The following is a 13,107-nucleotide window of genomic DNA, read 5'->3' as shown; positions in this document are numbered from 1 at the left end:
ACATGATGGTGGCTTGTTCTATAGTAGTAGGGGGGTTGATGGGAAAAGGTGATTGGATATATATATATCATTATATATAAATTATATGTATAATATATATTCAGTATATATTAATATATAAATTATATATATATATAATTTTTTTTTAGACAGGGTCTCACTCTGTCGCCCAGGCTGTAGTGTAGTGGTATGATCATAGCTCACTGCAACCTCCCACTCCCAGGCTCAAGTGATCCCCCACCTCAGCCTCCTGAGTAGCTGGAACCATAGGCTGCACCACCACACCTGGCTAATTTTTTGTAGAGACAAGGTTTTTCCATGTTGCTCAGGCTGATCTCAAACTCCTGGACTCAAGTGATCCACCTGCCTCAGCCTCCCAAAGTGCTGGGATTACAGGTGTGAGCCACCGCACCTGGTCGTACTTGATCTGTTTTGAAGGCAGCAGCCACAGGACTTAATGCTGGATTAGTTATGGAAAGAAGAAGGAGAGGAATAAAAACTCTCAGGTTTCTGGCCTAACAATTCCAGAGATAGATGCATCATCAACTGAGAAGAGGAAAAACAGAAAGGTTAAGGGTTTTCTTTTTTGGGAGTGTGGTGCCTAATCTAAAATTGTATTTTATATACATTAAATTTGAGATAATTATCATACAGCTAAAGGGAACTCAATATCCTCTTGAATATCTCTGAGCTATTTAGAATCTTTTCCAAGGGTCACCCTCCTCCTACATTTGTCAGAAATATTTCTATTTATGCTGGAGTTAGTTCCATTTGTTCTTATTGATTTTTCACTTACATGTATCAGTTTTTCTCATATATATGGTAAACTTCGTTTTATGTTTATAAATGGAGGGGTATGTTGATTATATAGGTATACTCTGTCTATGTGCTGGGCAGGCCTCCCTGGAGGGTGTGTAGGGATGGAAGATGGCAGGTAGGATGGCTGAGGACTCTACATTTCCAAAGAACCAGTGTGTTTCCTGGATGGAACTCCCTTTCCTTTTTTTCAAATCCCCTTTTAATTATCTAATTTGGAAGTGTGAGTCTCAGCAATCGTTACTCTGCTTCCCTGTCAAGGCCCAAAACTTACATCTCTGCTTAGGAATATGCCATATTCTCCTTAGAGAACAGTTTTTTGATGTTTGGGAGAGTGACTGGGAAAAGACAGTGCTGCCAGCAGTGTTTGCTCTGTGTGCACAGAGAAAGAGAGGGGTGATAACGAAGGGTCCAAGAGGTCCAGCTTTTCCAAATGCAGCTCTTTAATAACTATGGACATTCCCATGATCTGATTTTCTTTGTGTATGCTGAGTGTGATGGTTAATATTAGGTGTCAACTTAACTGGATTGAGAGATGACTAGAGGGCTAGAAAAGTATTGTTTCTGGGTGTGTCTGTGAGGGTGTTGCCAGAGGAGACTGACATTTGAGGCGGTGGACTGGGAGAGGAAAACCCACCCTCAATGTGGGTGGGCACTGTCCAGTCACTGCCAGCTCAGCTAGAACAAAGCAGACAGAGGAAGGAGGGATGAGCTTGCTTGCTGAGTCTTCTGGCTCACTCCCTCTTCCCTTGCCAGATGCTTTGCTTCCTCTCCTCCTGCCCTGGGACATCAGACTCCAGGTTTTTCGGCCTTTGGACTCTGGGACTTGCAGTAGCAGTCTCCAGGGGTCTTTCGGGCGTTCAGCTACAGACTGAGGGTTGCATTGTTGGCTCCCCTGGTTTTGAGGCTTTTGAACTTGGACTGAGCCACTACTGGCTTCTCTCTTTCTCCAGCTTGCAGATAGCCTATCGCGGGAATTCACTGTGTAATCGTGTGCACTATTCTCCCTAATAAACTCCCTTTTATATATACATATATCCTGTTGGTTCTGTCTCTCTGGAGAACCCTGATTAATACACTGACTTGGAATGTATTGCTTCTCAGGCCCCCCTGATTTTACATCTCTAATAACTATTGTTTAAGGTTACGGTTTTTCTGACTGGGTCTTTCCATTAAGTCAATTATATCTGCTCTCATATTTTCTGTATTTTCTCAAAGTTCTAGATCCTGGTAGCTCACCTTACTGATTTCTAGTGTTGCCATGGTTCTTTCTTTTTGAAATAATATTTTCTGTTAATGTACTGGAACCTTGGGAGATAGGAGAGTAGACTCACATGTTCAGTCTGCCATCTTGAAGCTCCTGTATTGGTTTGTTTTATTGTCTTTTCCTAGCTTCCTAACATGAATACCTAGAGCATTCCCCCAATATTACTTTACTGAAGCTTTTTTATTTGTGAAAGAATTATATGTTCATCTAATCAATAATAGCCAGTTAAACAGAGTAAAAGTTAATAGCATCCTCCTTCCTCTCCTCCAGAGCTACTTTCGTGAGAAAACAATGTAAGCATTTTGAATCCATTCACACATTTGTCCATGCTTGTAATAGGGGGAATTTTTTGTTTGCTTTGTTACAAAAATGAAATTATATTTTTCTACTACTTGTTCTTTCACTTGTTTATCATACATGTTTCTTTTTTAAATTTTTCTATTAAATTCATTTAAAGCAATGAGCTTTCAAATGTTATAATGTAAACTGTGTTTAAAAGAGATTTGGGGAAAATTTAAGCAAAGAAAAACAAAAGGAACAAAAGAATAGGTATGGAAGTACAAGATGTATGTCAAGAATTCAGAGTTAGACACATTTGGCTGGAGGAGAGGAACGATACTGGCAAATATTGAGAAACTTGCAGAGACAATATAGAGTTGGTATGTGAGGACAATGAGGGGAAGCCATTGAGGCTTTAAGAATAGGGTCATTTATTAACTGCTTAATGTTAATTAAACCTTAAAATAACCTAAAAGTATCTCTAATAAAAATGTTGCTCATGGGCCAGGCGCGGTGGCTCATGCCTGTAATCCCAGCACTATGGGAGGCCGAGGCGGGTGGATCACGAGGTCAGGAGATCGAGACCATCCTGGCTAACGCGGTGAAACCCCGTCTCTACTAAAAATACAAAAAATTAGCCAGGCATAGTGGCGGGCACCTGTAGTCCCAGCTACTCGGGAGGCTGAGGCAGGAGAATGGCATGAACCTGGGAGGCGGAGTTTGCAGTGAGCCGAGATAGCGCCACTGCACTCCAGCCTGGGCGACAGAGCGAGACTCCGTCTCAAAAAAAAAAAATGTTGCTCATTGAATTGTTATTTTAATTAATTTCGTCCATAGTGAACTCTCTACAGACTAAAGGAGATAATGTTTAGGAAAGTCATTTGAAGTACCAAGTGTTCTGTAAAGAGATGTGTCACGTTTTCTCTCTGTATGAGTTGGCAGTGTGGATGCACATTATGATGCTTCTAAAGCCACTCATTCTCCCTCACTGCTGTCTGGATTGTGTGGGGGACTGAGTACCCAATGAAAACTTTGGACACCTAGGATTTAAGCTACTAGTCATCTGGGTAACTTGGGACAAGAAACTTCAGCTTCAGATTCTGTGTAAAATAAGAACTAGAACTAGATTATCTCTAAAATACTTCCATCTCTAAAAATTCAATGGTTCTGTGATCCTGTAATTGTTCCCACACATCTTGATTTAGTATTTCTTTAGAGAGTTTTAAATATTCATTTAACGGTGACAGGTTGATAATAATTGAAAATGCTATCTATGGCTGGGCGCGGTGGCTCACGCCTGTAATCCCAGCACTTTGGGAGGCCAAGGAAAACGGATCACTTGAGATCAGGAGTTCGAGACCAGCCTGGCCAACATGGCAAAACCCCGTCTCTACAAAAAATACAAAAATTAGCCACATGCACTGGCACGTGCCTGTAATCCCAGCTACTCAGTTGGCTGAGGCACAAGAATTGCTTGAACCTAGGAGGCAGAGGTTGCAGTGAGCCAAGATCACGCCACTGCACTCCAGCCTGGGCAAAAGAGCAAGACTCTGTCTCAAAAAAATAATAAATAAATAAATAAAATGCTATCTCAATATAATATGAGCTGCCATGTATTGTGTAAAGGCATCTCACAGACTTTTAAAAATCAGATTACATTTCTTCTGACAATTCTATTTTATTTTTACTTTTGTTTCTGCTTGAAGTTGCTGTGCATTATTTTGACTTTACAAATTCAATAGGGCGACTATTATAATACCAAAGAATCCAATATTTCACATATATAATATTATATGTATACAGATTTCTTTCATAATTGGCAAGGTATAGTTGTTATGATAAAAATATTTAGGTTTAAAAATGTTATATCTCTAGTAACTATTGCAAGAATAAAATGATCTTGATATTCTTATATTACAAGTAATCTAAAATTAGAACTTCTTTTTTTATAAGGTGGCTTTTTCACCAAAGGAATATAATTCACCATCTTTCAGACAAGAATATATAGAATTCAAACCAAAATATCAGGTGAGTCCTGAATTATTCTATCGCAGTATCATTATACTTAATTACTAGGTTTCTTCAATACTTTAATTCAATAGTTCTAAAAAGCTACTCATTAGAAACACCTGGCTACCGTAAAAAATACACATTCCCAGGTCCACTTCTGACCTAATGAATCTCAACCCAGAAACAGAATCTGGGAATTTGTATTTCTCAAAAAACAAAACAAAACAAAACAAAACCAAGGGGATTCTTAATTTGTCATCTGGGTATCCACTAGAATTTGAAAACCAGTTATAATAAGTTGCATCCATTAAAAATAATTTTGAACTACTAAGTTGAAATAAAATAAGACAGATACTATGCTGATTCTTTCACATTTTGCATTTTTTAGTTAGATAACACAGAAGTATGAAAAAAGTTTCAATAAGAATTTTTATTTTGAAGGCTGTTTCAATGATAGAAGAGCCTGATCCCAGAGCTAAAAAGCTGCTTATGAATATTACACTGAATTTTTACTGTAATCCTGAGTTTTCTATATGGTTCTCCCTTACCCATTTCTGAGGCATTATACAGTATGCATCAAAAAGCGAGATTAAACTATGACATGTTAAGGACTGGGTGGAGCTCATTATCATTGTTGAAACTCTCAGACTTAAAGGCAGATGATAATGCCCCCAAGTCAGTTTTTAGAGAATATTTATGATACTTTTCATGAGTTTCGTTTCAGTACTTTTCACTACTTGCTTAAATTTAAAAAAATATTTCCTACATTGCTATGAATGCAGCAAATATTTAGGTAAATGAGACTTGGATCCTGATGTTAGCCACTGTCTAAGGAAGTGCAGCTAACACTAGAAATTGAGTTGTTAAAAATAAACTGTTTATGGGTGGCTTTTTAAGTATTTAAAAATATTCCAAGTAGCAAAAAGCACTTGGACACAAAATAGTGTCAGAATTAAGAATTTGAAATTTTTCCGTTAAAATTTTTATTTCAATTTCAAATATTTTAAAATAATTAAAGTTGATTTTCTCCCTTTGTGGAGGGTAGGAGAGTGAATAGATACATTGACAGATTGCTCAAAGAAAATTAACTAGAAAATGTATGATAAATTCAAAATCATTGCTACCAAATGTCTTACCTTTTTTTTAATATTGCAGTTTCAGAAATTCAACAAGAACAGTTTTGATCCTTTTCTAAGGAATATAAACAAAATGTCAGTCAAAAAAAGAAAAGATCAAGATATATACAAATATAGAAACATCTTAGGTGCAGAGGTCATAGAGCATGAAGACCAGGATCCTCCTTATCCAGCACAATCAAAAACTGCAGGACCTGCTAATAAAACCTGGGCCCATGACCCTAATATCTTCACAACAAAGATGTTACAAACTGAGAATAAGTTAGCCCCTGATCCTACTATCAATACAATAAAGGGTTTAGATACAAAGAATAGTTTAAAAGAAAATCTACCAAATGTATCTTTACCAAGCTTCAAAGGAGAATCATCAAGGGCTGGAAATGTACACGCAAACACATGTCACCTCTCAAAGTCTTTAAATTTTACCCCCCATATAGAATATTTAAAACAATCAATGATACTCAAGTCAATTTTAAGTAAAAATCTGCAAGATCTTTCAGACAAATTATTTTCTAAACCAGAAGTTAATATGAACAGTGAAGCAAGAGAGAAAAGTAGTTCTCCACTTCTAAGCATTCATGATAAATTATCAAGTAGTATGGAAGACAACGTATTGGAAAAAAGACAAGATTTAAACAACTGGCTTTCAGAAAAAGACATTTTAAATTCAAAGGCTACTTTAAGTCAAATAATTAAAAATATTCCTGCAGATTCATTTTCAGGAGGTAGTCAAATAATTGAAAATATTCCTGCAGATTCACTTTTAGAAGGTGGTCAAGTAATTAAAAATATTCCTGAATATTCACTTTCAGAAGGGGGTCAGGTAATTAAAAATATTCCTACAGATTCATTTTCAGAAGGTGGACCAGGACAATCTCCAGAGGTAGAAGAACATGTCTCTAAAAAACACTTCGAAGCTGATGAGAGAGATTTTCCAATTAAAAAAAGGAGTAGTATCAAAAAGAAACATTTAATAAGCGAAGTACCTAACTCCAAATCAGGTTCAAGTGGCACTGTACATGACTACATTATGAGGCAAATATTCACTGCACCAATATTCTCAGAATTGGAGATAGAAGTGAAAGAGCCAAGTGAAACACCAATGAACTTGGAAAATCAATTACCTACACCTTGGAAGAGAAGTTTGTCATCACATATTCTATTTCATGAAGAAAATGCTGATGAAATAGAATTGCCACAGCCCAGATCTGCTATAAGCCAGATAATACAAGCATTTCCTATAGATACGCTTTTAGAATCTGGGATAATCAAAGTGATAGAATTAGATAAAGAACGCCATAAGAGTTCTTTGCTGGGTACGGGGATCACTTCTCCTAAAGGAAACCTAAAGGATTCCCAGGAATATTATTCAGAAATCAGAAGCGAGACAGAACCTCTTTCTGAGCAGAATATACCCATCATTCCCAAAGACACTACTTCTGTTAGTAGAGTTGAATTTATACAGGAAGACCAAAATATGTTCCCACAAGATTCAAGTTATTATTCAATAGCAAATAAAGAACTGGATTTGCCCAGAAATGGTCAGAGGCTTGGTAAAGACAAAAATGATCTCAGTTCTACTTTAGAAAGTTTAACTAACTCATTAATGGATAAACTTAGTGAATCAGATGAAATAATGTTAAAATCCTTTTTAAAAAACATCTTCAATGTTTTTTTCAAATATAATCAATCTGAAAGAAGAGGACAACCAGAAAAAGAATTAGAAAGACTAATTCAACCTTCTTTTACAAGTGACACAGAACACCTTGAAGAACTCCAAGAGGATTTTGATAAAGCAGACAAATTAGACAAAAAACCTATTTTGAGTCCAAAGCTGCGTGTGTTTCTGGAAGAACTCTCAGAGTCAGAAGTAAAAAATTTAAAATCTGAATTAAGTAAACAAATCCAGCATTACCTTGTAGAAAGACTTTCAGAATCAGGACATATCACCAAGGAGGACTTACCAAAAATCTATCGAAATCTGTATCTGATGAATGAGAAAGCAGAGCAGAAAGGGCCAAACAGTTTTCAGGGGAAATATTCTGAAACTGTGAAAGAAATCATGTCTTTTGTCAACAATTTCAATCATCATTTCATAGATAAACATTTAGAAATAAAGCTAAGATATTTTTTTAATGAGATTCTCCAAAACTATTTCCTAAAAAACATTTCAGAAAGCAGTTTATTTAATGAGACAGAATCTGAGACTATACACCCAAACATATCTTCTCTAAGGACTAAAAGTGTCTCAATATCTTTTCACGAACTAGAACAAGATATTTCAAAGGGGAGTTTTGGTAGAAGGTTTGAAATAAACATGAAATACCCTTTAAGTAAATCTCTACAGAACTATCTGATAGCTTTATCAGAAAATGAATTATTACATCTAAAAGCTGATTTAAGCAAACACCTCCAGAGTCTTTTTATAGAAAAACTTTCAAAATCAGGACTAATGACAAAAAAGCAATTAGAAGGGATCAACCAGCATATAAATTTGCTTAATTCTAGTTCCATACCATTAAAATATATAAATACACATTTACCTTTTAGAGATGACTGTCACTTTGTGGAGAGGCATTCAGAAAAGCAAAATAAATATTCAAGAATTGTTCAACAAACCACTTTACAAACGGTTTCTGAGGATAAACTTAGAGAAGCAGAATTGATTCGAGAGAAAGAAAAGAAATATTTTCCCTTACAGAATTTAAAAGGAAATTCATCTTTAACTAGGGAACAGAAAAGTTATTACACTAAGGAAGAAGCTAAAACACCAAGTTTAATCAAAGTGCAACCTTCTTCCAATGAAAATATCCAGGCAAGTCCATTAAGTAAGTCATCAGAAATACTTACAGATATACTGCTTAAGAAACTAAGGAAAGAACATGTATTCACGCAGCTTCCTCAAGCAGAAAATTCTGTTCATGAAACAGAGATTCAAGACCCATATAGTTGGGGTGGTAAATCAAAAATAACTCAATCAAAAGCTTGGTGTGAAAGGACACTGAAAATGAAGTCCCTTGATAGAAAGGAGCATGTAAACATCTATAAATGGACTGTTCAGGAAAAACCTGAAGCAGTATTAACATCGTATCCAAGAATTCCTAATGCCAGAATGCCAAGGGAAGATGAGTACTTACACAGAATCACTTTCCCTTCCTGGCAAAGTAGCACTTTAACTCATTTCAATACAGAGACTGGGGAAAAATCAAAATTAGAAGACCAGTATTGTCAGAGATTGAAAGGAAATAATAACAATAATAAAAAACATTTAGTAACATTTGCACAATACAAAAAAGAAATACAAACTCTTTATATAAAACCAGATGAAATTTGCAGTGAAAAATGTGCCAAGTTCCCTGAAATACAGTCATTCCAATATAAAGTTGTAGAAGATGAGAAAAACTCGAAACCATACCTCTTCCCAGAATTATTTAAGAGAGAAGATCTAAAACCTAAGGTCCGAAAAGAAAGAGACCGTGTCATCCAACCAAAAAAGTCATTTAACAAGATAGTCAGGATACTACCAACCACACTGCCCACCACAAGAATTCACCTAAAGAAGTCTGTTCCAAGGACACTGCTTCACTGGACTGCAAGAAGAACTATACATGTAATAATGTTTTTTTAAGTCTTCTACTTCTGTATTTGGCAAAGTTCTGGCAATAATTTAGGGTGTATATATCTGCATCCAACTGTGTGTATAACCTTAATTACCCTCCAAGACATACAGACCTCCAATTTAAAAATTCCTCTGAAAGACCGGGTGTGGTGGCTCACGCCTGTAATCCCAGCACTTTGGGAGGCCGAGGCGGGTGGATCACGAGGTCAGGAGATCGAGATCATCCTGGATAACATGGTGAAACCCCGTTTCTACGAAAAATACAAAACTTTAGCCGGGCGTGGTGGCGGGCGCCTGTAGTCCCAGCTACTGGGGAGGCTGAGGCAGGAGAATGGCGTGAATCCGGGAGGCGGAACTTGCAGTGAGCCGAGATCGTGCCACTGCACTCCAGCCTGGGTGACAGAGTGAGACCTCGTCTCAAAACAAACAAACAAAAAAATTCCTCTGAAACTTAAATATCACCTCACCTGATTCAAAATACAATCAAAAACCAGGGGGACTGTTAACACACCTACTACCTTTCTATGAAATAAATAGTGGCACCCCTCCCCCAACCCACCATCTGGGACATGGATTAGAAAAAGGTGCCCTCTTCCTCTGGGCAGATTCTCCCAGCTGACACAGCCGAGAGTCAGAGTACACAGTCCCGATTGTGGAAAACTGGCTGGATTTTAGCCCTGACTAAAATTAGTACAACCATTGGCTGTGGCCAGATGCTGTGGAAGCATAGTCGACATTTTCTTTTCATAGAGATATAACTACAACTATTAGAGGTTTTTTTTCACATAGCTGAATTGTCTTTGCTTCCGTTAAACAAATATGAAGCTCCTATGTGCCAGTTATCTAGCTAAAAATTAGGGATATGCAAAATTTACAATCCATTGGATTATGAATTGCAAAAAATTAACTTCTAGTCTTTTCTTTTTTCACCACCATGCTATATCATGTGCTGAGAAACTTGAGAATTCAAATATATTTTTAATATTAACATAAAACAGGAGGCCAGGCGCAGTGGCTCACGCCTATAATCCCAGCACTTTGGGAGGCTGAGGCAGGTGGATCACTTGAGGCCAGGAATTTGAGACCAGCCTGGCCAACATGGTGAAACTCCATCTCTACTAAAAGTACAAAAATTAGCTGGGTGTCGTGGTGCACGCCTGTAATCCCAGCTACTTGAGAGACTGAGGCAGGAGAATCACTTGAACCCAGGAGGCGGAGGTTGCAGTGAGCCAAGATGGCGCCACTGCACTCCAGCCTGGGCAACAGAGCAAGATCAGTCTCAAAAAAAAAAAAATTAGGAAAGTAAATCTGCGACTAGACTTTATACAAATCATTCTAAAGCAAATTTAAAATCTAGGAATGGAAGGGATTTTTAATTTTCTGAATCACTGGTCTTCCCTATAGTATGCATAATAGGCATGACCCATAATTGGAAAAACTGCTAAGTAAATATGAGTAAGTAAAACTCATATTAAATTGATACTTTGATGTGCATAATTCTACCTTTGAGAAAATCTAACTTCTGCATAATTGCTTTGAATTTATTTTCCACAGTAAAGCAAACTATTAGCTTTATAGTAGCAGGGTAAATATTATATAGCTATATATTATACACACTATATATTATACAGCTAAATATTAACTATATAGTGACGGTATAAATATCAGCTTATACTTTCAATTTTGGATTTTTCTTTTCTATCTAAATTCGGAAACTTAGTATTGAGAGGGTGAGTGTTTGTATATATACAATATATACACGTGTCTACACACTTGGAAAAAAGGTAGAAGATGGGGTGATAGTCTTCAAAGAGGATTTTCTGAATTTTTTAAGACAAATGGAATCTTTAATACAACTTTTCAAGCAAAGTAAGAAATTGTGTTTATGTTAAATGATATAAGATTACATAGGATCTCAGAACCCTTATCCTAAGAGCAGGCAAGGGAGATAGAGTTATCTTTATTTATCTTGGTTAAACCAACTGTTCCTAAACTTTCCTCTAATAGATAATTGAGTGGTAAGAGGGCATTTTTCAGATGATGAGAACAACTTACTCATCTGATTTTCTAAAATCCAGGAATCTCCCAAAGGAATCAAGACAGAAGAGAGAGAAATTGAGTCATAGGAACACCTAAAAAAGTAACCAGTGCTCTGGGTCTCCATGCCCTTCCACTGCCACTCCAGTAATCAGTTATATCAGCTGTGAAGGAAAATTATGTGTTACTCACTAACATAGCATAAATTATCTCATTGTGGCTACCCTAATTGTCTTGTGTACATAAGAGGGAAGAGGAAGAATGTTTTCTTGCCTTCTCCAAACTCAGGCAGAAATGTTAAATAGGTAGAATTTATTTTTAGACTCGTTATACATTCTTTTTTGTAAATCTTTTTCTGACTGCCTAATTCTTATTAGTCCTGCCCAATGTTCCCTGATCCCCAGTTCTATTAATCTATCCCCACCTATGTTCAAATCAAGCAGCCCATTCCCTTGGTGTGGCTATCTTTGCAAAGTATTATGAGATGAGCTGCTCAAACTGCTGAGGAAATTGTTTACCCTAATTTGAGGGTAACTACTAGATTCATACCTTATATAGCTATATAATAGAAAATTTGAAAAAGAATCATTTATTATGGTATATATCCTTCCAGTTATTTTACTGAATGTTTTACTTGTTTACTCAGAGTATACATGCAATTTTTTATTTTTAATGTAAACATTATAACCATATTCTTGGGTGTGGCACACACACTCTCTCTCTCTCTCTCTCTCTCTCTGTATGTATATAAATTAACTAAAGATGGTTATTAAAGGATGAAAGATCAAATTTTGGATGATATGAAAAGTAAAGTATAAGAGTTCATAATTTATATTTGGGGTCGGGGAGAGAGATTTTGTTGGAGAGAAATTACAAAGTAATCTGGCCAGCATTGCTTAGGAGTCTGACCCCTGAGGTCAGCTCTCAAGTTTTTCAGGTTTCTAGCTTATCTTCAATATTTTTTGAAATAACGGATCCTTTGTAACAGATCTTTTTAAAGCATGGTTTCTAGCATAGTATCTAGCACAGTATCTAATGGGGGGCATCGGGTGTAGGGTCTGAATTTAGAGACTGCCTAAGAAACATTCAGTGTTTTCATTCTTTGTCTTTAACTGTTGCTATTATAAACTTTAGTCCTTGTATGTTTTTCTTTTTTCTTTTGACCATCCATGTCAGAAGTCCTTGTAAATTTAAAACCTACTTTTAAGAAACCTAATTTACCAATTGGATCTTTTATTTTATTATTTAGGATTGTTCAGATAAATTTGAGGATTTACATGACATGACCTCATTTACACACCTTAAAAAAGTAAAATCAAGATCAAGGCTTTTAGGAAAAAGCTCAGATGATATCCATAATCATGCCAGACACTCTGCAAGACCATATACTGCTCCGGAGGTTAACAAGCAACGAGAAAGCTACAGTGGAAAGTTTACAAGTCGCCGAATGGTTTCATCAGGCTTAGTTCATATAAATGATAAAACATCAGATTATGAAATGCATAAAATGCGGCCAAAAAAAATTAAAAGAGGATATTGAAAAATGTTCGCTCATTTGTGATATTATAAAACACGTTTAACTCAGAATGATATGTGAGGCCAGCAGTCAGAATATCATTTCTCCATTAACAAAATGGTTTGGAGATCTCTTCTTTTGTGTGACAGAAGTCAGCAAGCAAATTTCATCTTGTTAGAACCATTTTGTTTTGATTAAAATGAAAAACAAACACATTTGATATAAATGTGTTTTTGTTCATGAACCTTAGGGAACAAACCCAGAAATACGTATTCAGTTTATATTCATTAACAAAGTTTTATTTCTCGGTTTTACTTTTTCCACTGTATAATATCACTCCAATTTGTATTTCTCTGACTTCTCCAACCTTTGTTACACTGTATATTATCCCTTTCTACCCAGTTTTCAGGTGATTTGTGGTTATCAA

The 13,107-nt window shown here is 36.3% G+C and overlaps 1 protein-coding gene across 10 annotated transcripts in view; it reads left to right on the top strand.

Annotated features, from left to right (window-relative positions):
• C2CD6 (C2 calcium dependent domain containing 6) overlaps positions 1–12,899 on the top strand; it is a 180,905-nt gene extending 168,006 nt beyond the window's left edge. For 2 of the 10 annotated variants that reach the window (XM_054479119.2, XM_063648329.1), the window contains exons 16-18: positions 4,316–4,390; positions 5,528–9,118; positions 12,414–12,855. In XM_054479119.2, coding sequence (XP_054335094.1) covers positions 4,316–4,390; positions 5,528–9,118; positions 12,414–12,704 — 3,957 coding nt within the window. In that variant the 3' untranslated portion in view covers positions 12,705–12,855. Of the gene's footprint in view, positions 1–4,315; positions 4,391–5,527; positions 9,119–12,413 lie in introns of those variants that run through there. The other 8 variants (XM_054479120.1, XM_054479126.1, XM_054479122.1 and 5 more) reach the window with 8 other exon arrangements.
• The last annotated feature ends 208 nt before the right edge of the window (positions 12,900–13,107 follow it).

The sequence above is a fragment of the Pongo pygmaeus genome, chromosome 11, assembly GCF_028885625.2.
Source record: "Pongo pygmaeus isolate AG05252 chromosome 11, NHGRI_mPonPyg2-v2.0_pri, whole genome shotgun sequence".
NCBI classification, from domain to species: Eukaryota; Metazoa; Chordata; class Mammalia; order Primates; family Hominidae; genus Pongo; species Pongo pygmaeus.
This window is presented reverse-complemented; position numbering and strand designations above follow the sequence as displayed.